This window comes from Wyeomyia smithii, chromosome 2, assembly GCF_029784165.1.
Source record: "Wyeomyia smithii strain HCP4-BCI-WySm-NY-G18 chromosome 2, ASM2978416v1, whole genome shotgun sequence".
Taxonomy (NCBI): domain Eukaryota; kingdom Metazoa; phylum Arthropoda; class Insecta; order Diptera; family Culicidae; genus Wyeomyia; species Wyeomyia smithii.
The window spans coordinates 232,550,197-232,574,107 of NC_073695.1; the positions used below are offsets into that span (position 1 = coordinate 232,550,197).

Consider the following 23,911-nt stretch of genomic DNA (forward strand, 5'->3'; position numbering starts at 1 on the left):
ATATACTGTAATCCTCTTGAAACTTTCAATGCTGTTCTTGATTTTTTCATGAAATTCAAAATTTGCTGTTATTTTTTACTATTGACCTCTATATTTTTACAATTTCTTTACCTCGTTTTTAGTATTCCTGCTCATTTGGGTTGTTTAGCAAGTCCAGTTTTTTCTATCATCTGAAGGAGCTGCATTTTCAAAAATTTTCTATTGTTTTTCGGTTTATAAATTACAAATAAAATTTTCTCGAAATCGCTACAATAACAGTTAGCCCATGTACCAAATGTCATTCAAGCGATTTTCATTCTTTATTTAAAAATCGAAGGACAATGATGTAAAATTTTTGAAAGTCACGTTTTGCTCAGGAAATTACGCTCTCTTAACTAACATACAAAAATCAGAAATCTGTGTAACGCTAAACAACCCAATTTAAAAAATTTCGGCTCACAATCGCTCAATTAAACTGAGTGAGTGAAAATAACTCTTCTACTAATAAGCAAGGTAATTTGAAAATACTCAAAATGTTTCCCGATGGGTGCACATTTTTATAAAAATGATTATGGTTATTAGTTTCAAAGGGCATGAACAATATTAAATCAGAATAAAGAACGAAACATTTAAAAATATCAACAAATTATTTACAATTACACTTACACACCCCTGCTAAACCGGCAAATTCAGTAAACAAAACGATCACTTCCAATCAGCTGATCGCTCCGGCTAAACAGTACATCCGATAGTACCCCTCGGCAGCAAGAAATGTCATTGACCCGGTCGGTTAGCCCCCATCGTGAAGCAAACGCCCATGGACTGTCAAATGTTGAAAATTGTACAAATTGCAAAGGAAAAGTGAAAAACACATTCAATCGATTGAAAAAATCTTTTTTAACGTGAAAAAGTGCTGCATTTTCGACTCAAACTATCTGCAAAAGGAAGTCGGTGTGCTTCTGCACGCGCTTCACTAGAAATTCGTCCCGTGCGCGATGGAATTCGGGGGGAAAAGTGGATTTTTCGCCTGGCCTCAAAAGTGAAGTTTCCATACAGCACCCATTGTTGCAAGGTAGACGAAAAAGAAATCAATCGAACGGGAAGAAGAAGGCAGAGCAACAGAAGTGGATACAAAAACAGCAAACAACCAGTAATCGAACATCACTCTACTAGGCGAGAAAACAAGAAAGGAAAGTGGGGAGTTTTCTCCCATCCCAGTGCAACGGCGCTCGTTCGGCTAGATTGTGGCAACCAATTGCTCTTTGTGTTTAGGTTGGGCGGAGTCCTGGTCAAGGTTATGAAATGAATTTGGGCACGTCTGGAAGCGTAGATCTCCACTTTCGGGCGCTTCCGTATCTGGATAAGAAATGGATCAAAGCGGAGGTCAGTTCGGCTTTGCGCTGTTCGGAGGATTTGTCGAACCTGTGGAACCACCTGGTACAGGATGAGGAAATTGTCACGTGCAAGTTGCAGACGTCGATAAATGCGGCCGGGGATGTCGCTTACGCCCGGTCAGATGGAAAGTACTACTGCGGGGTTCCGTCGTTAAGTTGCTCTTGTTGTAAGGGGATATGCAGTGCCACTTCGAACTGTTGCTGTGCCGCCTGCCAATTGTTGGAGACGGAAGAAACGGGTCCCACGAAAAAAGGGTCTTGTTCGGCAGCATTGCAACAGTTGAATCAGCAGAACCATAATGAATCCGCTGGTTGCTGCTCGGGAACAATACTGGAATCCTGGCTGTGGAGTCCGATTCCAAGTAATCCGACCTTTTTGTAGATAATATTTTTGAGTAAACTATCGATGTTTTTCATTTATCTTCAGGTATGGAAGAGAAGCGCGCTTGCACCAAAAAGTTAATAGCTGAACAAAGAGAAATTTGTCTGCAGGCAGCTGCCAATTGTTTATCCTCAACTCGAACCAAACAACTGCTGTTCGTTTATCGACGGTATTTTATAGCATTGCAAAGGTGTAAACCGGATGAGAAAGCCGCTGCCGAGGATGGTCGTTTTGGGCTCAGTCAGGAGGTTCTGGTGGCAAGTGAACACGAGGCGGCAAAATTGAGTGTAAGTAGACATTTGTTCAGTGTGGATTTTGGGAAGAATGTGCGCGATGTAAATGCAGCGCAGTAGCGGTAAAGCGCGTGTCCGCTCTGCACGTACGAAAGTCATTGGCCTTAGTGTAAGCTCGTGAAAAACATGTGCTAGCCTGGAAAAAAGCGCAGCTGTGAACGTGATTATATTTTGTTATCAATGGATCAATAATTATGAAGTGCACAATTGAACTACTAAGGCTCGCAGTAGCTATACTTGTCTTTATTTATCGCGGTCAGGGTCGAATAGCTTGTTAATCACATCGCTAATTATAAATTTTTGCTTGCAGAAAAACTCCAGCTTCGATCGAACGCCGATGAAGGACTGCGACAGGGCAACTTTCGGTTTGGCACGTGTCGGAACCCGAGCGGCGCTAAATTTCTCCTTTGCGTTTTTGCGACGTGCCTGGCGCTCCGGTGAAGATGTGGAACTGTGCAGCGAATTGCTTTCCGAGGCTTTGGAAGCTCTGCAAACGTTACCGGAAGCGTCACTTTTCGACACCTCCCAGATGTCGTCCCTTTGGATTGAAGTGGTCGAAAAGTCGATTAAATTTTTACGCCAAGTAGTACTCGGAGACGTGATGGGAGGTCGCTGCCTGGTGCCGAAAGCAGATCGCCACATTGCGCTTAATTTGCTGCTCGAGATGGGTGCTCAGAAGGGTACATTGGGTGGATCGTTGGAAGGAATCTCGCTACTGTTGACGTTGCACGAGAAGGACCAGGAGAGCGAGGACAATCGAAGTCCACCCCAGAGCACTGGAGCACCGCTTGTTCCACTGGTCAAACGTTACGAACAGATCGGTAGCTTTACCACGTACAATGCTGGCGATTCGTTTCACTTTGGCCCGACCGAATCGTTTCTTCGATTTCTTACACTACCGGAAAACGAGACAACTGACGTCGATTTGAAGCAAGCAGCGGTAATCATCATCAGTCATTTGGATCGGTTAGCGAAACCACACTTGCCTGCGGGAAATTATTCGATAAAGGCGGTCAACAAATCTCACCAGCAGAAAATTTTCACCCTCGGCTGGAGTTCCTGTTCACCAGAGATGTACGGGTTCACATCGGAAACTAGCAATGGTACGGCACAGCTTTTCGGGTCGGTTCCTCGCTATTCAGCGGCAACCTTCGAACTTCCGCTTGCGCTGCAAGCAAAACAGGTAGCCTGTACAGAGAATAGCATCTACATTCTGACGACCAATGGACAGATTTTGTCGCTTCATTCGAACTGCACGGAGAACATCACACCAAAGACGGTGGAAGGATTGGAGGGAGTTAACGTAGTGAAAATTGCCGCTCATTGTGAAGGAAGACACGTGTTGGCACTCAGTTCGGCCAGTGAGATTTGGTCGTGGGGTGTAGGTGAAGGTGGAAGACTAGGGCATGGTGATACTTCTTCAAAGGAAATTCCAGCCAGGATTGTGACTCTGGTGGAGAAACAAATATGTGGAATTTTCTGTGGTGCGTCCTACAGTGCGGCGATAACCTCCAGTGGGGAGTTGTACACGTGGGGTCGAGGAACGTACGGTCGGTTGGGTCACGGCAATTCGGATGATAAGTTCGTACCGATGCAGGTCCAGGCGCTGAAATCCTACAATGTTGTGGATGTAGCACTTGGAAGTGGTGATGCTCACTCGATGTGTGTAACGGATGGTGGCTTGCTGTTTGCCTGGGGCGATGGAGACTTTGGCAAGTTAGGCAACGGTTCCTGTAATGGATCTCCGATTCCGGTGCAGATCGAAGGAGTAGCAAATGTTGCGAGGATTTTTTCCGGATCTCAATTTAGCGTAGCTCTCAGCTACGACGGTAAATTGTACAGCTGGGGAAAAGGTCACGGTGGTCGGCTAGGTCATGGAAATTCAGAACATTCCAACGTTCCACTTTTGATCCACGCCCTGGAGGGAAAGAAAATTGTTGACGTGGCGGTGGGATCTGCGCATTGCTTAGCATTGACGAACTCGGGAGAACTTTACGGCTGGGGTCGAAACGATTACCAGCAAATTTGTCCATCGTGCGTCTCACGAGATCCGATCATTCAAAGCCCGATCCTAACCACTCCACCAACGTTAAGAATATCCGGTATGAGCTGCGGAGCAGCCCAAAGTATCGTTTGGTGCCACTCGTCCACACTGGGTGTAGCTGCAAAGATTGCATTTGTTGTGGATCTCAGTGAACACACATTCCGTATGCTAGACCAACTTCTCTGCATGGTTTGCAACACTGCAACCGGCCCTGGAGATATTCGACATCCACCGAGTCAGGAAGCAGAATGCGTCGCGGTAGCATCTTTAAATCTTCTGCGGCTTCAACTGCACGCGATGATAGTGAACAACGTCTCGGCTCGACAAGTGGGCCTCGTGGAAGGATCGCGTCTACTAGCCAGCCTAAAGTCTCGAATTCTTGCTTTGGCCGGAGGTCCTGTAATTCTCAAAACTATCCAGGAAGCTGCCCAGTGGACACTTCAGGTCGGCTGGTCCTTACTATTGCCAACGGCATCGGAACGCGCTCAAACGCTAACCTCGCTGCTTCCCGCCGGTCACGATACGACCACAACCAGCAACAGTTCCGGTCATCGCTTCATGACTGATCTCCTCGTTGGCTCCCTAATGGCCGAAGGTGGTCTGCAAACAGCACTCAATCAGGCCATCAACGCTCAACGCTCGCAAGACTGCACCTCCACTGGGACCCATTTGTCACTGCTGCATTTACTAAAACAGCTGCTTCGTAATAATTCCAGTTTAACTCAAGCCCGACTGGGTCAACTAATGCTGGGACCGTATCTCAAAACAGAGGAAGCTTTTTCCTCTCCGGAACCGCCATCACCTAGCCTCGATCTCCTGCATAAGTTTCAACGACTTTTGCTCTCCTACATTCATCAGTCGAAAACAGACGATCTCAGCGGTGCGGAAGCCCTGCTCGACACATACATCCAACAGGTGGTGACGGCATGTGTGACTACTTTGAATAAGGCCCACGAAACTATTCTTCAGGGCAAAGAAGGCGTTCCTGAGATTCTGAAAAATGACATTTCGGATGCTCTTCTGTACGAACTGCTTATTGGATTAGTTCTAATTCAGCACGAAAAGTCCTTCTTCCTGTCATCGTTCGACTGGAATAAACATTTCATTCCACTTCTGCACGCATTGGACAATTTCAACCGGCTAACGCACGAGGGCGAAGTACACGACTCGGACGATATGGGTTGGCCTGGGATAATTTGCCGCGGGGCGACAAAAGCGGGCGCACCTGTTCAGGAGGAAACGCTTCTCATTCGTCACAGTGATATCGAAAATCACTGCAATGACGGTGGTAATTGGGTAATCATTAACGGAAATGTGTACGACGTCAAAGACTATCAAGCGGATAGCTCCGCTACACAGGACATTCTAACTGCCAACGCCGGCAAAGATATTTCACTGGAGATCAGTAATCCTCAGCATAGAACTGCTTTCGAGTTCATCACGTCGTTCCTGCGAGTTGGACGCTATGCAATCAATGAAATTTGCGACAAAGAAACTCCCCGACAAATGACAACCCTAACGCACTTCCACTCCGAGTGTATGCTTTCCTATCTGCTTGGTCTGCGATGCAGCATTCTACAGGCGGGATCCAGCTTGCAGCCAGCGGAAATTCAGTGTAAGAACCTTTTGAACTCCACTATTCTGAGCGGAGGCCTGCAGGTGTTACAGCCTAGCAATCCGTTCGATGAGGAGAAAGGCGAAGCCCGCAGCAGTGGTTCTACCGCCGGGAGCACTCCCACCGACGCCTCCAGCCAGATTCCGATTGCCGACGTACCGCAAATGGCCAATTGGCCGTCAGTGCTTATCTCCCATCGCGTGGAGAATATGTTGTCGAATTTGGGCGAAGGCAAACTAACCGATCCGTTGGTTTCCTCGTGGATTGTTATCTGCGAACGGTATTGCAAAGAACACCATTTGATTTGGCACCAGGAATTTCCTCCGGAACATCCGGTGATGGAGCTGGAGCGATTGCTGATGGCCGTACTGATTCGACACCAAAATTTAGGACCTCTAGCGCTTGCCGTTGTAGATCGAGGTGAGTTTTTTTTGATAGATAACATTTATTCGTTTTCATATCCTTCACTCTCCACTGCAGAGCTCAGTGGCAACTGCTCGAAACCCCCGCCACCGATCGTCAACATCATCAAGATAGTGCACCAGACAAAGTGGGCCATTGTCAAGATGCGCCAACAGTTGAACCGCAGCTACAAAGAGGTGTGCGCTCCGATGATCGACAAATGCCGCTTTTTGCTGTACGAGATTCGACCCGCTATAAGCATGGAACAGCACGGACTAACCAATCTGCACATCCTACATAAGCTACCCCGGTTCAAGGCGCTAGTATATCGGGTTATTGCGGATATGCGAGCAGCCAAGAAGCAGTTGGCTTCCGCTAAACCTGAAGACATCGTGAATGTTACAATCCAAAGTCAGTTCAGTAGTTCGATTACTAAAATTAAATCACAGGAGAATCTCAGCTGTAAGAATCTCTCCACCGAGAATCTAGTCCACGAAAGTTTAATCAAAGTAGAAAGTTTGGAAAGTCTGACGGCAGCTGCTGCTCGTGATAGGTCCTCTTCGCCGGTAGTATTAGCCGTCCAGAAACATGCTGCTTCCGATGAAAACCTGCTGAGTGTTGCCAGTGCAGAGAATGCTCCAGTTAACTGTAATACTGCAGGAGGAGGAGTCATAATAGGAGGAGGTGGTGACAATGGTGGCGACAAAAAGATTTCCCTTACGAGCGAAGAAATCAAAACGCCCACCAATGAACTGATCGATTACAATAGTTCTAAAATGAAAAATCCTGATGGTGGTGATGAATTTATCAATAACGTAATCGCTAGTTTGAGTGAAAAATGTCTGATCGAATCGTATCCATCGGAATTCAAGAACGGCGTCAGCCAGCAGATTGTGGATTTTATTCTGTACGATTTGTGCGATGTTGAAACGCTGCGACGTGCGATGTATTGTCAGATTCAACGCTATCAGATTCGTAAGCAGGGTTTGGAGATGTTCTACGAGTTGTTGAAGATTGTAGGACTTTTCGATGCGGCTCAGTATAATTTATTCAACGGCTATTTAGGGTTGCATGTGGCGAAGGAATACGATCAGAATGAGAAGCACATTTTGGAAAATCTAAACATGATAACGGCTTTCCAGAAAGCGGACATTCTAATCGCGCAGGCGAAAATTATCGAGTGGAGCGTGGCAGAGCTGCAGAAGTACGTGAATCAGGAGAAGATCAACGGGCGACATCGCAACCACGGCGAGAAGGACAATTCCAATCTGGGCACGTACGTGTTTTTGAAAAAGTTGCCTCGGGCTAGATTTTTGCTTAGTATTTTTGGAATCCTGTCGAAAACGTACGAAGCGAACGAGCTGAGTTTGCTGATCAATTCCGGAATACTGGGCAGCATTATGGGCCTGCTGAGACAAACTGGAGCTGATTTGCCGAACAGTCGGAATAATACGGATATTTCGGTTATCTACGAAGATGTGGTGACGAATGTGAGTGTGATAAAATGAGTTGGTCAACGCGTTGACCTCATTTTGCTTTCCATTGTAGCTAAAATCTTCAAAAGAAGGACTACCTGGTCCGGAATTGGCAAAGTTAATGAAGATCGGTACCAGAATTGCCCGCGGAGCTGACTGGAAATGGGGCGAGCAGGACGGTCCAGGTGGAGAAGGAAGAATTATTAGTGAAATTGGTGAAGATGGGTAAGTATCTCTGATCTGAAGTTTTTGATTTTATTTTATACATTTTTTTATCTTGCATTCGTAGATGGGTTCGCGTCGAATGGGACAACGGATCGACCAATTCGTACCGTATGGGCAAGGAAGGTCAGTACGATCTTCGGCTGGCGGACAGTGCGTTGAAAGCACTCTCACCAGATAAGGACAGCGAGAAGGATGATTTCGTCGATCCGCATCTATACAGCGAGTCTCATCCGACCAAACTGTTGCGTAATGTTTGCATCAAAACGCTGCATATGATGTTCGCCTCAGTCGGAATGCATGCCGATCGGATGCAGGAGAATTCTCTGCGAAGCGTCGCGTCCATGTTTCGAGCTATTTTTACCAATCGGGCCACTAATTACAACTTTGGGCTTGAACAGTGGACCACGTTGGGATTTTTAAGAGCCATCTCGTCTTCGAAAGCTTTGTCCAAGCACCTCACCTCGCCAGTTTGGATCGATCTCGCGTTTGAGGTGCTGAATTCTCCGATCACCTGCAAGAAGGATGTTTATAAGAAGCTGCACTGTTTGCGTCTGCTACAGTCAACGTTGATCAATTGGAGCCAAGGTGACGCCAGTCGAGTTGATGATATTATTGTCAAACTGTTCGAAGTGCTCGGACGGATCAGTTTGTATTGCCCGAATGACCTCTCGCTGTTGAACAACTTGGCAGATGTCAAGTCTAGGGTGCTGTACAGTGCTTCGCACACGGGAACGATTGCCGAAGAAATCATCGTTCTTATACGGAAGCTACATACATTGCCCCTCTGGAATGACAACATCAATTCGTTTATTGCACAGAAGCTCTGCCTAGTTGCGGATGTATTTTTAGTACATGAACTGGAGATCAATTTCGAAGGAGAAAAAGCTTCTATCATGGGAACTTTGTGTACAATCGGAGGTTGCGATTCCCGTCCTCGGCTCGGATTAAATTTGACGCTTGATGGAGTTCGAGGCACTATCTCACGGATGACAAAAAAGGGTAAAGTTGTGATGAATGTTCATTCGCTGGCCGATAGTAAAAAGATTCCGATCTTCAAAGTGGCCGAATGTGCTGATATAGGCGCTTTCAGTCTTTCGAAGCTGACCATCAATGAAATGCTACTGAATTCGTGGGCTGTACTATTCTATGGCATCGGCCAAACACCAATGAATGTTGCCAACAGTATCAATACACAGCTGCTGCTAACACAGCAAATCAATTTTTCCGCTTTAAAAGCAACCAAAGTCCTATTCCGACACCAAAGTTTACTGAGGAAAATTCTGCGTCAACGATCACCAGGAATCACACGCAGCTCTTCGAAGGACAGTCTATCGGATCGGGACGCCAGCCCCGAGGACGGTAAGAGTCGCAGTGAATCCAACACGTCGGACGAGTCTCATACCTACACGGAACTGTTGATTCAAACCGTCCTGATTCGAGCGACTCAACCAAGTCCACTAAAAGCATGCTACTCGTTTCAGGAGATGGAATTGGCCGCGCTTAATATTTCGCAGATGCTCGCTAATTACGTCCACAACGAGCTGAACGCACCTTCCGGTTCGAATAAGCGTGCGTTTCCCATCAGTCAACCGACGATGATTCACGGTGTTCCAATATATAACAACGAGTCTGCACTGGACGATGCCCAAACACCATCCGGAGCAGAGGTAGCGGCTAGTTTATCCGCAGCAAGTGGAGCTCCAACCGCTGTCGGCTTTAGTCGAGGAACAGCCCGACGGAGTCCACCTAGTCCGCTGGTGGCTCAAATTATGGAGATGGGATTCACCAGAAAATCGGTAGAAACAGCGATCAAGAGTTTGACCTTACATACCAACATTCGGCCAACTGCCGAGCAGGTGGTTCAGTGGATTTTAGAACATCCGGATGTAACGGCTAATCTGGGCGGGAAAGGTGACGATAATGATGCCCACAGTGACACGGAAAGTGTTAGCTCGGATACCATGGAGGGCGGCTCGTCGCTACATGATTCGCAACAAGTATCCTATAAGCTCAGAGATGATTTCAAGACGGCCGACCAATATGCTATGTATGTGAGAGGATTTATTTGTCCGGGAATGCTGGTACGATGCTGTCAAGATTTCGAAGAAATTCGCAAAGGAGATATAGGGACGGTTCTGAAGGTGGAACCAGAAGGACTGCACGATTTGAATGTCAGAGTTGACTGGCAGATGCACGATCGACCCTATTGGATGCGTTTCGGGCACTTGGAACTGCTGGAGGCACCGCCTTCGGAGAATAACTCCACGATTAGTGTTGGGTCGCAGGTCAGAATACGCAACAGTCAACATTTTCGATACCGATTAAACACGGTGCCCCGAGGTAGTATTGGAACTGTGAACTCGATTAACGGTAACGAAGTTACCGTAGATTTTCCTCAGCAGACCATGTGGAATGGGCACCTAAATGAACTGGAGTTAATATCAAGTACGCTACACCTACCTGGGTTAGGGCAAGGTGGGACCTACGACATAATAGACGATTGGTCACGTTGTATTCGATCGCTCACGGTATCTTCGAATGAGGGTTCTGCTAAAAACCTACTCGATCGTAGCGCTAATTACTGGCAGAGCTCATCCACCCAAGGGAAGCACTGGATTCGACTGGAAATACATGATCAACTGTTTATTCAATCGCTCTCAATTAACGTTGATCCGGATGATTACTCGCACATGCCTTCACTGGTTGTTATCCGCGGGGGCGATTCAGTAGCCACTCTCAAGGAACTCCACTGGGTGTCGATAAATCCGACGGATGTTGTCGTTCCACTGCTGAACGATTGTCGCCAGTACTACGCATGGATTGAAATACTAATTAAGCAGTGCCGCAACAACGGAATCCAGTGCAAGGTCCACGGAATCCAGATTGTCGGCAAACGAAAGCCAACCGACTTGGAGATGATGTTGCAGAACGCCTCTTTCCTGGCATCGGAAAATGATTCGGCGGCCGAACCGAGCTTTACGACTTCCTCCAATTATGCCGACGAGCAAGCTTCGAATGAAATCAGCTCTAAGGTGTTAGTTTGGGGTCTGAACGACAAGGAACAGCTTGGTGGTCTCAAGGGATCTAAGGTTAAATTGCCCACCTATTCGTCGGTTCTAAGCCAGCTGAAGCCGATCCACATCGCCGGTGGATCTAAGTCGTTGTTTATAGTGTCACAGGATGGAAAACTTTACGCTTGCGGAGAGGGAACCAACGGTCGCCTTGGCCTAGGTCATAACAACAATGTCCCAACACCCAGACCGGTCCCGATTTTGAACCAGTACGTAGTCAAGAAGGTGGCTGTTCATTCTGGGGGAAAGCACGCGATGGCACTCACACTGGATGGGAAAGTGTTTTCTTGGGGTGAAGGAGAGGACGGTAAGCTAGGTCACGGAAATCGATTGACCTTGGAGAAACCGAAGCTAATTGAAAGCTTACGAACTAAGCGGATTCGCGACATCGCGTGTGGATCTAGTCATAGTGCAGCGATTACTAGTTCGGGAGAGTTATACACCTGGGGTTTGGGAGAATATGGTCGCCTGGGTCATGGTGATAACTGTACTCAATTGAAGCCGAAGCTGGTAACCGCTCTCCAGGGTCATCGCGTGATTCAAGTTGCCTGTGGTAGCCGAGATGCCCAAACACTTTGTTTGACTGAAGAAGGATTGGTGTTTTCCTGGGGCGATGGAGACTTTGGAAAGCTTGGCCGCGGCGGCTCTGAAGGGTGCTCGGTTCCGCATCAAGTCGAACGTTTGAACGGAGTTGGTGTGGTTCAAATTGAGTGTGGAGCTCAGTTCAGCTTGGCGCTTACTAAAGTCGGTGAAGTGTGGACTTGGGGTAAAGGAGATTACTATCGACTGGGTCACGGAACTGATCAGCATGTCAGAAAGCCTACTCCAATCCAGGGGCTGCGTGGGAAAAAGGTTATACACGTCGCTGTGGGTGCGTTGCACTGCTTAGCAGTTACCGATAACGGTCAGGTGTATGCCTGGGGAGATAATGATCATGGCCAGCAGGGATCCAGCAATACAGTCGTCAACAAAAAACCTAACTTAGTGCTTGGTTTGGATGGAGTATTTGTAAACAGAGTTGCCTGCGGTAGTTCTCATTCGGTCGCCTGGAGTATGCCACAAAACCCTTCAGAAAAAGACAAAAAGGAACCTGTTCCGTTTGCAGTCACCAAAGACCCGTTGGGAAGTCATAGTTTAGGAATATACGCCACCGACACAGAACCAACGACATTGCAACCACAAGCAGGTGTTCCGAATTCAAAACAGCAGCGACCTTCACTATCGGAAAGCGTTCTCTCACTGGAAACTTACGGCGCAAGACAAGCAGCTCTCTCACACATCCTCAATGCTATGAGTATTCTCCATGCAAGATCGTGCATTATTGCTGCTCTAACCGGACACTCACAGCTGAACTTGCAACAGGACAAGGGTTCCGAAGGGTACATGGAAACGCGTCCCATAACTCCCATATCAGAGAACGACCTGAACGAAGTAAAAACCGATGCCGAGACTGTGAAACAGCAACAGAACGAAGTTATTGCTCACGGTGGAGGCGAGGCACCAGCGGATGTTTCCGGATTGACGGTAGGTCAAATATCACTTGAATTGTGTCGCATTTCTAAGGGCATTCATTCACAGTCCAACGACATAAACGATTATGACATTCCGATCGTATCCGGTATGAACAACACGTTGAGTGCCTATCGTAGCCTTACGGGTTCACTCTCGTTATCGGCGTCAATTTCCAGCTGTAACGCAACTCAGCGCCAGTCAAAAATGTCGGCAAGTGCAATGTCCGTTATGGCTGCCACCATGACTCATCACGACGAGGTAAGTTTTCACCTTGGGATACTATCACTTGAACTCTAACTCTATCGAACTTTTTTTTTTGCAGATTATGAATGAAGCCACAATCGCCAATGGTCTCGATGATTTCACCGTACTGCTAGGGGAATCTGAGGCAAAGCATCTGATCGAACTGCTGAAACTAAGCGTCAGTGGTCGAACGGGACCTGCGAAAACATCCGAAACGATTGCAAACACCCTGATCGCTTTGGCCCGTGGCAACACAACCATCTCGAACATGTTGATCGAAACCTGCATCACGGAGCTGGAAGACTTGTGCACTTCGAGACATTCACTTGGAAAGCTGCCGAAACCGGTTGTGCAGGAAACAAGTCATCCGTACATCGATGATATCTCACTAGTCGGTAAGGGTTGCTGTATTTTTGCACTGAAATAAGCCTTTTAATCTATCAACAATATTTGTTAGGTCACGTTAAAATCCCAGGAGCTGATTCGCTTCGGATTGAATTCGATAGCCAGTGCTCAACGGAACGAAGAAACGACCCACTTATTATTATAGACGGCTCCGGACGGGTCATAGCAAGCCGTTCCGGTAGAGAGTGGGCTCAGTGGGCTCCGGAAATTCGAATTCCGGGTGACGAAATGCGTTGGAAGTTTACCAGTGATAACTCGGTCAATGGTTGGGGTTGGCGTTTCTACGTGCACGCCATCATGCCCGAGTCCTACTTGCAGGAATTAGGATCGGATCGGACTGTGCTTTCACAACCGTCAATCGCTATGGTTATGGCGCTACTCGACTCCTCTCTGGTGCCACACGGAGGAAATACTCTCATCCGCCTGGCAGCAGCTTTATCCCAGTGTGCACAGCTTAGCTCACTTACGGTTGCTCAACGGATTTGGTCACTGAAAAAGATGCATCAATACCTGACCGCTAAGGATGCCTTTCGTTCTCTCGAACCAGCCATGGTTGAGATTCTGAGCCCATTAATTCCGATAGTTCTACGACAGTACGAATACGAAGAACCGCAGGTTCGAAGTGGACTTCATCTAATGCACTCTGAATATTTTAAAACATTAGTAGCACTAGCCTGTGACATGCAGCTAGACTCCCTGCTACCGCATGGTGACGCACACAAGTGGGCCTGGTTTCGACGATACTGTTCGGCCGTACGAGTAGCACAGTCATTAATCCGACGAAACACTCTTCCCCCTACCTTCACCTTGGAAGTTCGCAAGAAACTAATCGAGATTGCATCTCCCGCGGCAAATCCAACGATGCAAAACACCAGTACCAATAGCCTTACCAGCAGCAACTGTTCTCTGATTCAACACACTTCCAGCACGTCGAATCTCAGCCAACAGGGATTCGAATCGGGAGGTTCACTGCACGGAAGTGAGATTGAATCGATCGATACCTCTAAGTATATGCACGAGGATCACGGCTACTTCACACCGCAGTATGATTCGCAACTGTTGCAGTGGTTCAATCGACGACCGGAAGATTGGGCCTTCTCGTGGGGTGGTGCTAGTACGATCTTTGGATGGGGACACAACCACCGCGGTCAGCTGGGAGGGCTGGACGGTAGCCGAATCAAAATACCAACTCCGTGTGAAGCTCTAAGCTTACTGAGACCCATCCAGATTGCCGGTGGAGAACAGACACTGTACGCGGTTACTCCGGATGGAAAGTTATATGCGACCGGGTACGGCGCAGGTGGTCGGCTGGGTATAGGTGGAACAGATTCGGTATCGACGCCGACACTGGTGGAATCGTTGCAGCATGTGATTATCAAGAAGGTTGCTGTAAATTCGGGTGGCAAACATTGTCTGGCGTTGTCTTCCGATGGGGAGGTGTTTTCTTGGGGAGAAGGTGAAGATGGAAAACTAGGACATGGCAACCGGGATAGCTACGATCGGCCGAAGTTAATTGAAGCACTGTCCGGAATTGGTGTCATTGATATTGCGTGTGGAAGTGCGCATTCTGCCTGTATTACTTCGCAAGGACATGTGCTAACTTGGGGTAAAGGAAGGTACGGTCGATTGGGACACGGCGATTCGGAGGATCAACTGCAACCGAAGCTGGTGGAAGCGTTACTAGGATATCGGGCGATCGACATAGCCTGCGGCTCTGGAGATGCGCAGACACTTTGTATTACTGATGATGATAACGTTTGGAGTTGGGGAGATGGAGACTACGGCAAGCTTGGTAGAGGAGGATCGGATGGTTGTAAGATCCCTATGAAAATCGAAAGTCTTGCCGGTCTTGGAGTTGTTAAGGTAGAATGTGGATCGCAGTTTTCCGTAGCGCTGACACGCTCAGGTAGCGTCTATACTTGGGGTAAAGGAGATTATCATCGGCTTGGTCATGGCAACACCGATCACGTGCGTCGCCCGAAAAAAGTTGCAGCTCTACAGGGGAAGAAAATTATCTCTATCGCTACGGGTTCGCTTCATTGTGTTGCTTGTAGTGACTCGGGAGAAGTTTTCACTTGGGGAGACAACGACGAAGGACAACTGGGTGATGGTACAGTGACGGCTATTCAGAAACCGCGACTTGTTCAATCTCTGCAAGGCAAACATATTGTCAAGGTGATTTGTGGCTCCGCTCATACGTTAGCGTTGTCGACGTATCAGCTTAGCGAAGCTGTCCGACCTCCGCCATCTCCCCCGCTTGAGTATGATCTTGTTCGTGATATTGCACCGGAAGTTCTTCACGCTCGACTTGTTCTGTTGCATCATTTTTCTGAGCTCATCTGCCCATGTCTCGCTATGCTGCCCATCTCTGGAGAGCTATCTCTCGGTGCGCTGAAGGATATTTTGGTGTATTCGATCAAGGAAGCTGGCTTCCGAAAGGTCATACAAACGACTATGGTTCGTGATAAACCGCACGGTCCCGTGATCGAGCTAAATCGAATTCAGGTCAAACGATCTAGAATGCGATCAGGCAATGGACTGGCTGGTGTCGACGGAATGAAAAGTGTATTCGGCCAGATGGTGCAGAAGCTCCCCCTACTAACACAGGAAGCTCTCTCGATGCCACATCGTGTTTGGAAAGTGAAGTTTGTTGGTGAGAGTGTTGATGACTGTGGCGGAGGTTTCAGTGAATCCATTGCGGAAATGTGCGATGAGTTGCAGAACGGCAGCGTCCCACTGTTGATTCAAACTCCAAACGGTCGCGGTGAAGCTGGGGCGAATCGGGACTGTTTCTTGCTGGATCCGACGCTCAATTCGGTGCTGCACATGAACATGCTCAGGTTCCTTGGAGTATTGATGGGGATCGCTGTGCGAACCGGATCGCCACTAAGTTTAAAGTAAGTGGAATTTAGTTTTGTCATTGCGAACTAACAACTGATAGCAATTTATTTTTTATAGTTTGGCCGAACCTGTGTGGCGTCAACTTTGTGGAGAAACACTTCGTCCTTCCGATTTGACAGAAGTGGACCGAGACTACATCACGGGATTACTTTACATTCGAGATATCGAGGATGATCCGAAAGCATTCGCATCGATGGAGTTACCGTTCTCGACGCCATCGGCCAAAGGTCACGAAGTTCCGCTATCCACAAGGTTTGTATATAAGATGTTTAACGGAGAATGACAATTAATACTATATTCTGTGACAGATTCACCAAAATTACCCCCGATAATCGCAAGGAATACGTGAAGTTGGCATTGAACTATCGGATTCATGAATTCGACGAACAGGTTAAGGCCGTCCGTGATGGTATGTCGAAGGTTATTCCTGTGCCCTTGCTGTCGCTATTCTCCGCTGTGGAGCTGCAGGCCATGGTGTGCGGCTCTCCAGATATTCCTCTTTGCTTGTTGAAAACCGTAGCCACCTACAAGGGAGTGGAATCAACAGCTTCGTTGGTTCAATGGTTCTGGGAAGTAATGGAGGAGTTCACTAACCAGGAGCGATCGCTATTTCTTCGTTTCGTGTGGGGCCGCACCCGGTTACCCCGAACGATCGCCGATTTTCGTGGGCGAGATTTCGTATTGCAGGTTCTGGACAAGTACAATCCACCGGATCATTTTCTACCGGAAAGCTACACCTGCTTTTTCCTGTTGAAGATGCCGAGGTATTCGTGTAAGGTGCGTTGCAAGTCAAGTGATAGGTGATGTAGAAACGAATACAAAAAAGTTTTTTTTTCTTATTGCTACAGGCTGTACTCCAGGAGAAGCTCAAGTATGCCATCTACTTTTGCAAAAGCATCGACACCGACGAATATGCACGGGTAGCGATGGGCGATCCAACGGAAGCCACCGGCAGCGAGGATAACAGTGACATTGAATCGGTAAGCTTGATGTGATTTTCGGGAATATCTTAAAATTTCCAAAACGGAGAAGTCGGCGATAATTTTTTCTATTAGCTGTTCGTTGACCGTTTTTTGTTATTCAGTCTATATGTGTGTTTCCCTAATATTTGTTAGCAACGGATAAACCAATTGAAAACCTTTTTGGGTTACAAAGAGCTTGTGATTTGATATTTGGATTGAATTCAATCTAAAGTTGTCTTAAAACTTGTCTCTTTTGCATAGTAATTGTATTTATATTGCACCCATGGCTAGTCCCGTTTTGATTCGCCGTATTACTGAAAAGCTTCTTTCCGCAGGTTGAGAAGAAGTATGAAATGGACCTATGTAGAATACAACCTTTCTGTGGAAAAATCTGAGTGGGGGCTAGAAAGTTTCTTGTGTGAGATGAGAGCGCTCTTTGCGACATTCTTAAGCTCTTGTGTCCGAAAGCGAAATAATACAATTTTTGGCGATTGACTAATTTTTATCAAAATGAACAAAACAGATTCACCAAATATATGCAATACCGTCAACGTAAAACAATGTCTAGCCAAGGTTGCTTGAACTAAAAGTACAGCTGAATGAAGCAACGCTAACAAATGTAGCGTTGATAATTTGCTTAAAACTTAAATGCAAATTACTGATATTTACTGATAGTAATCAGTAACAAGTTAGAAATTACTGATAGTTATCAGTAAGAATTTTTAATGATAGTTCCCATCACTACCCACATGGGACCGTTGATGAAACTACTTTAACTACGTTGATAAACTACTAGCATAACATTTTGTCAATTGAGCAAACGGTTGAAAATTCTTGAATAGAAGTTAATTAAGTTTTACGCCAGTACTGATGAAAGTTCCGATGATTAAACCACTTCCAGAACCATACAACCCACGCTACCTTTTTTCACTCAATGGTATGTATAACTTATCGGTTGAATGGTACAAATACTATTATAATATTTATATTGAACGGTGTGTCAACATTGGATGCTGTGGAACCACTCCGCGTAAAGTACATTACGTATTCGAAGGATGCAATGATGACGACTCAAACAAGAAATAGGACTAAAAAAGAACAGCTAGCGGCATAGGCTGCCAAGAGACGGCGCATGAGTCACGCAGTGAAATTAGTTAACTGTAACTGCAAAAGAAAATGCTTCACTCATCTTTCTAAGAACGAGAGAACTGACGAGAATATATCCTTTTCGAACGAAAGCATTATTGGGCATACAATGCTGATTCGGAAAACGGAACCGCTACTCCGGTCATGAAACAATAAAACAACATAGCTATTTATTCAGCCCTAAGTCGTCTGGCGACGAGCTTGTTTCGATCTGCCGTAAATTCTTCTTAAAGACACTGGGGTATGGAGATAATTGTGAGTAAGAAATTATTGCCGCGACAACTGTCAAATCTATTTCTTCTTCTTTTTTGTGACGTCATCGTGCAATGATCTATTTGACTTCCATGTCCTGAAGAAGATGAATATCTCAATCGTGAAATTGGGATATGAACAATGTAAATCCTGTGTGACAGTCGAGCAGCATAATAATACAGTCCCATACGATGAGGTGCCTTGTTTAATCTGCAATTCACAAGAAGTTCATCTACGTAACGTAGAAGCATCTAGAAAAGCATACAGAGAGGATGGCGAAAACGCAAAACCAAGCCATGTTGTACTCGCTGTTGACTTACAAAATGTAATGGCATTTTTCTCTTGATAGGTGTTCATAAAGTCTACGTTTCACTGTTTTACAGGTTATTTAGCCCTGGTTTGAAGGTTTAAAAATCCGTTGTTTTTACTCAACACTTGTCAGTGTACAGTGAGACGTTGCGCCGGTAGGCAAATACGCTGAATACGTTCCTGTAGTGGCTTGTCTGTGGAATGAATAAATCGCCGGGAGATCTGCTAATGACGTTCTTTCAAGCTTCCACAGAGTCAAACAGATTTGGTAACGAGGAGGATCTGACCTTGTGGCTGGACAATTGTTCAGCCAATTCTTTATTTAATTCTATTAATTCAAAGAAAATTCAGGTGGAGAAAATTGTGCTAAAGTTTTTTGAGAGCGGGCTCACCTTCATGGCGGCTAATCGTTTTCACGCTACAGAAGCCAGCATGAAGAAGAACCCACGAAGATTTCTGCAACGACGGAAAATGGTACCGATGAACTCGACAAGACAGCAGAGTTTTTTCAGAACTAAATTCACCGATTCTCAATACGTTTTAAATATGTGTCATCCGCGCACATTCATTGATTAGACATGAAAAATAGAATTTACCAAGGAGAGTCTAGAGCTTCAGTATGGCGATACTTATAACGATAATGGCGCAAGGCAACGATGTTTATTGTTCACTAAGAAATAATTGAAGGAGGTAAATGCGGAAGGTTTCTTCTTGCAGAAAACTCAGTACTAACTTTATAATTCATAATTTTAATCATGATTATGAAAATGTCCTAACTTATATCTTCTGGTCATTCTCAGAGCAGTGTATTTGCACTGTATAATACAGTTCCATAAAAAATGTTTCGAAGAAGAAAACTGCCTTAAAATTTGATGAAAGTGTCTTGCACCATTAGTGATGCAGATAGAGATAACTTTCTTATAAACAAATTTATGCATAATCTACAAATAAATTTTAGAAATTCAGCCAAAGGAACTGCTTTAAAATAGTTTTTAGATAGTGTGCAAGACATTGTCGTGAAGGTCTAAACCCCGTTGAAATGTCTTCTTAACCTCCCCATATGTCACTGCAGATTCCTCCTGCTACTGTGGTCCTTATTACGGAAATCACTTCACGGTTGAAATATATTTCACTTTTACGCTCACTTCACTTTTTGAGACCTATCCCGATTCCACCTCAAGTGAGGTGACAAAAATCATCTCCGTGAAGTGAGATTGAGAATAGGACAAGTGAAATGTGGGAGTTTTCCAGCTCAAAAATTTCTAAGTCCCGGGAAGTCGATTGAGCTGAATTTTGTATGAGGACATTTTTCGACAAGAGGAAACTTTTGAGCCCTACCGCTATACGAAATTCGAAGGTCAATTTTTCCCTTACGTTCCATTGGCCGCAACTCAAAAATTTGTAAGTTCCAGAGAGCCGATTTAAAAAAAAAAAAAAAGATTCGCCTTGTTACTGGAAAATAAATCCCATATATATTACCGCTAGATCACAAATGAATCGATTTTTAAACTTCCCTATCTTCGTGTAATCATTTCACCGTTCAAACTGGCCGTGAAATAATTCCACGAGAAACGTCGCTTTTTCCGTTTTCACTTCACTCATATGACACTCATAACAATCCAGATTTCACGGCAGATGTCACTTTGCGACGTTTTTCTCACTTACGTGAGTCCCGTAATAGAACTTTATTCACTTCACTCTGATTTCACCGTGAAATGACTCCCGTAATAAGCACCTGTGACATCGTAAAACCTCGAATGATTCATATTGCTAGAACGTCTTTCCCAGACTGGGATTCCCAGTAAAAACAGTGACATGTGATGATTATATTCTACGGAACAGACTTGTGATTTTGATTATGGGACAAGCTCATATAATGGTTTCTCCTTAAGCTACACATAAATTCATAGTGATTCCAGCGATAAACTCAAAAATGATGAAAATGGAAATGGGACAGACTTACCATGAGTGGTAGTATATTAAACTTAAATTTGCAGTGATTTTGCCTTTCTGATATAACTTATGTCTTTACGATGTTTTCGTAGATTTGTAATAATAGTAATTTGTATACAGATTTTGTGAAATTTTGTTCATTTGCAATTTCAATACTTCAGTACTGAGAATTTAAAAAAGTTTTAAAATTGCAATTGCAAAGTAATGTTAAAAAAATGTTTTGCTATAAAATGGCTGTTTTTAACAAAGGAATTATGAATATTATAAGTCTAGCATTTCAAGAGTATAATATTTTGCTTATCACATTTTCTTTCTCATTCCAGATTGCTTAGATAGAGCGGAGAAACCGTGCCTCTGGGAGAGCTTATACGACTGATCATTTTACAATCCAATTACCAAAACAAAACAAACACGCTAAACAATTGATTAGAACGAAACGAATGGCAATTGTCTATTTTTCTGAGAGCAAAGTTGCTTCTTTTATGAAATACCGCACGTCTGTGTGCATACCAATCCGAGTTTAACATAAAACAATCGCTACACTGTTTGCACACGATTAATTTAATTATCATGCCTTTTATCGTAAGATTAGCTATTGATAGAGGTTTTCAGTCACATTTCATCTGTCGAAAGTATTTTTCGTCTACTTGAATAGAGGATAAATTTTATTCTGCCGAAGGCAAAATTTGACGAGGTCTTAATATTAGAATTGCAATATCATCAGAAAGAAATATTTTGTGTGTACAAAGTATTTTACCAACAGCAGAAACTATGACAGAAACTCTTAATTTGATTTAAAAGTTAAATGTTTGTAATCAAATTATTAGTAGTGATGAATCAATACATTTTACATTTCCTATTAGTTTATGCAGTTCAAGCCGACAAGTTTAAATATAATTGAAAACCTCTATGTTACAGTCGAAAAATAGCTGAGCAGCTAAAAAACGAAACATTTCTAAAGTTTACCAAAAATTATGTTCTACACAGCTTCTGTTGGTTTGGTAATGAATCTGGCTTTTCGCACTCAAATGCACTTTGAAGCATAGCTGATGCAAGAGTGATTAGTAGTAATTAACGTTAGAAAAAAGAGTTTGAAAATTGCACCGATACCCACATACCAAAATAATGCAGCCATTTCTGTTCTAAATTTGTAGCTGTAGGTTGCACATAGATCGACTAACGATAACAAGTTGAGTCCGCAAATAGCGTAAAAAAGTATAGAACCTGCGGACGCTTTCGTCACATGGTTTTTATTTGTTTGCAAAAAAGTCATTGTTAAAGAAGCAGTAGCAGTTAAATATCCACTATCTACTATCATAGTATACATATATATAGAGCGTTATTTCTATTAAAACAAAACATATGATGGCGAACGAGATAAAAATAACATCAAAAATCGAAAACCAATCATCCTACTTCTATATAGTTGGTGGCAGCTGTAGCATCTGGCATCGTAGATTATAGTGATTGACATTTCCAACACTGCTGAAAGTGACCGGTAGAGTCAATAGTCAATACATATTTAAAAAAATGCATAACTCGATCGCCAGTAATTCGAGTGAAAAGAAAAGAAACTCGATTTTGGCATCGACTGCCGATGAAATAGCAGTAGCAAAACATGTTTACTAAACACAAACACACAAAAACACATGTGAGTCCTATTGGCCGCTCAAACGGCAATCATTGTGTAACTAACTGGTAGCAATTTAGTAGCTTCTGCTAAGATATTTATTTAGAAATTAAACTAATTCAGCTAAATTATTAAACAAAACGATAATGAAACACCCTTCGTTAGACTGAACTTAGTCACGTTATTTTTCAAACTGTGCCGCCCGCATATCATCAGTTATTGAATAGTTTGAGCCAACTTTAGTAGCTATAGTCTAGCCGAGGGATAGTTGTAAGCTGTGTGCCGTGAAACACCGTCTGCGCATCAGTATTGTTCCTTATTCGACGGTGCGAATGCCCGGCAATGAGCGAAAGCCGCGCCAAGCCGCTGAAGTGTCGTTGTTATATCGCCGCCCTTTTTACTGACTAACTTGAGACCAAACCACAACCAAACTCTAAACGCATCTCAACAAACAACTTGTAGATCTATACGGTTCATTCTCGCGAAACTTTTATAGATTTTCCACGCGTAAGCTTGGTGTGACAAACATTAAAAAAAACCTAGTTTCCTTTTTTATTTTTTTACCATTCTGTGATGCTTTTTACGTTCAAATATCTCACGAAATGAACACACACGAAACACAAACTGATTTAGCAATCATAATATATGTGTCTTCAAGGAAAAAATAGTAAGATGTGGTTGAGCTAGTTATTCTTATTGAGTCTATGATGACTTTCAGAGCGTCTGGCCGACGATAAAGAGCTACGCAAAGGAAAAAAGACAACTATTGACGATTTGGCACTTGGAATGTTGCGATCGCAGGAAACCTTTGTTGGTGAATAATAGTGCGGATTTTAGGTGCGACAGATCCTCGACAAGTTTCGACAACACAACTTGCGGACACATCATCTATTTATAGATTTCAAGGCGGCGTACGATTCAGTGAAACGCAAGAAGCTGTGGCAGATTGTTTGAATATGGTTTCCTAACGAAACTTTTCAAGCTGATACGTTCGACTCTTCACAGTTTCGTGTGTGCAGAGGAGCGACACCATCATCATCGACTTCGAGGCGACCCCACACGCTTCGGATGTATGCTGTCGACGAAGACAGCGGGTGTCAAGTGCGACTGAAGAGAAGCAGCTATACAAGTAAGTAAGCATACTAAAAAGCGCAAAAATATCTAGACGTCATTTTGAAAAGGTTTAATGTTTTTTATCTTTTTTTTCGAAATTTTTCGCTCAACAACCAATCTCAAAAGTTCTTGGTTAACGAATTATTTTCAATTTCACACCACGAAACTTGAATTTGAAAATTAAAATTGCCTAATTATAACATTTCGAAATTCATAATGATAGTGAAAAAAAAAGGAATCTCACCAACAACTTTTTTTAATTTTATTAAAATATAAAGCAAAAATTATAGTTTTTCTATATTTTTAAAACGTTTTCATATAATATCCTGATGATTAATTTTTATTTTTAGTGAAAAATACGGCAAAAGCTAATTCAAAAAAATTATATTCAATTTTGTATAATAAATCTTTAGCAAATATTGAAAAAAAAACAGACAGCATATGATATTTGCCAACGTCTAGCAGTACACTAAAGTCGCTTTTTACGCGGGGGATACGTTCCGCTTAGAAAAAAAAAACGCGTAAATTCCGGAATCCGCGTAAATTTCGAAATCCGCGTACAAAAACCGTGTAAATTTCGGAATCCAAAACAGCCGCGTAAAAAA

The 23,911-nt window shown here is 44.2% G+C and overlaps 1 protein-coding gene across 1 annotated transcript; it reads left to right on the forward strand.

Annotated features, from left to right (window-relative positions):
* The first annotated feature begins 816 nt into the window (after positions 1-816).
* On the forward strand, positions 817-22,864 carry LOC129726204 (probable E3 ubiquitin-protein ligase HERC2). Its single transcript, XM_055682949.1, has 13 exons — positions 817-1,735; positions 1,801-2,042; positions 2,359-6,127; positions 6,188-7,599; positions 7,658-7,809; positions 7,874-12,404; positions 12,459-12,650; positions 12,715-13,030; positions 13,093-15,937; positions 15,999-16,193; positions 16,250-16,718; positions 16,790-16,921; positions 20,887-22,864. The coding sequence occupies exons 1-13, from the start codon at positions 1,282-1,284 to the stop codon at positions 20,893-20,895; spliced, it is 14,718 nt and encodes a 4,905-aa protein (XP_055538924.1). The 5' UTR covers positions 817-1,281; the 3' UTR covers positions 20,896-22,864.
* The last annotated feature ends 1,047 nt before the right edge of the window (positions 22,865-23,911 follow it).

What these genes read in the sequence shown, in the direction of transcription:
- LOC129726204 (XM_055682949.1), top strand. Translation starts at nt 1,282, where the DNA reads ATGAATTTGGGCACGTCTGGAAGCGTAGATCTCCACTTTCGGGCGCTT. An exon ending in GCTGTGGAGTCCGATTCCAA is followed by an intron (nt 1,736 to 1,800) that starts GTAATCCGACCT and finishes ATTTATCTTCAG; the next exon opens with GTATGGAAGAGAAGCGCGCT. An exon ending in GGATCGCCACTAAGTTTAAA is followed by an intron (nt 15,938 to 15,998) that starts GTAAGTGGAATT and finishes TATTTTTTATAG; the next exon opens with TTTGGCCGAACCTGTGTGGC.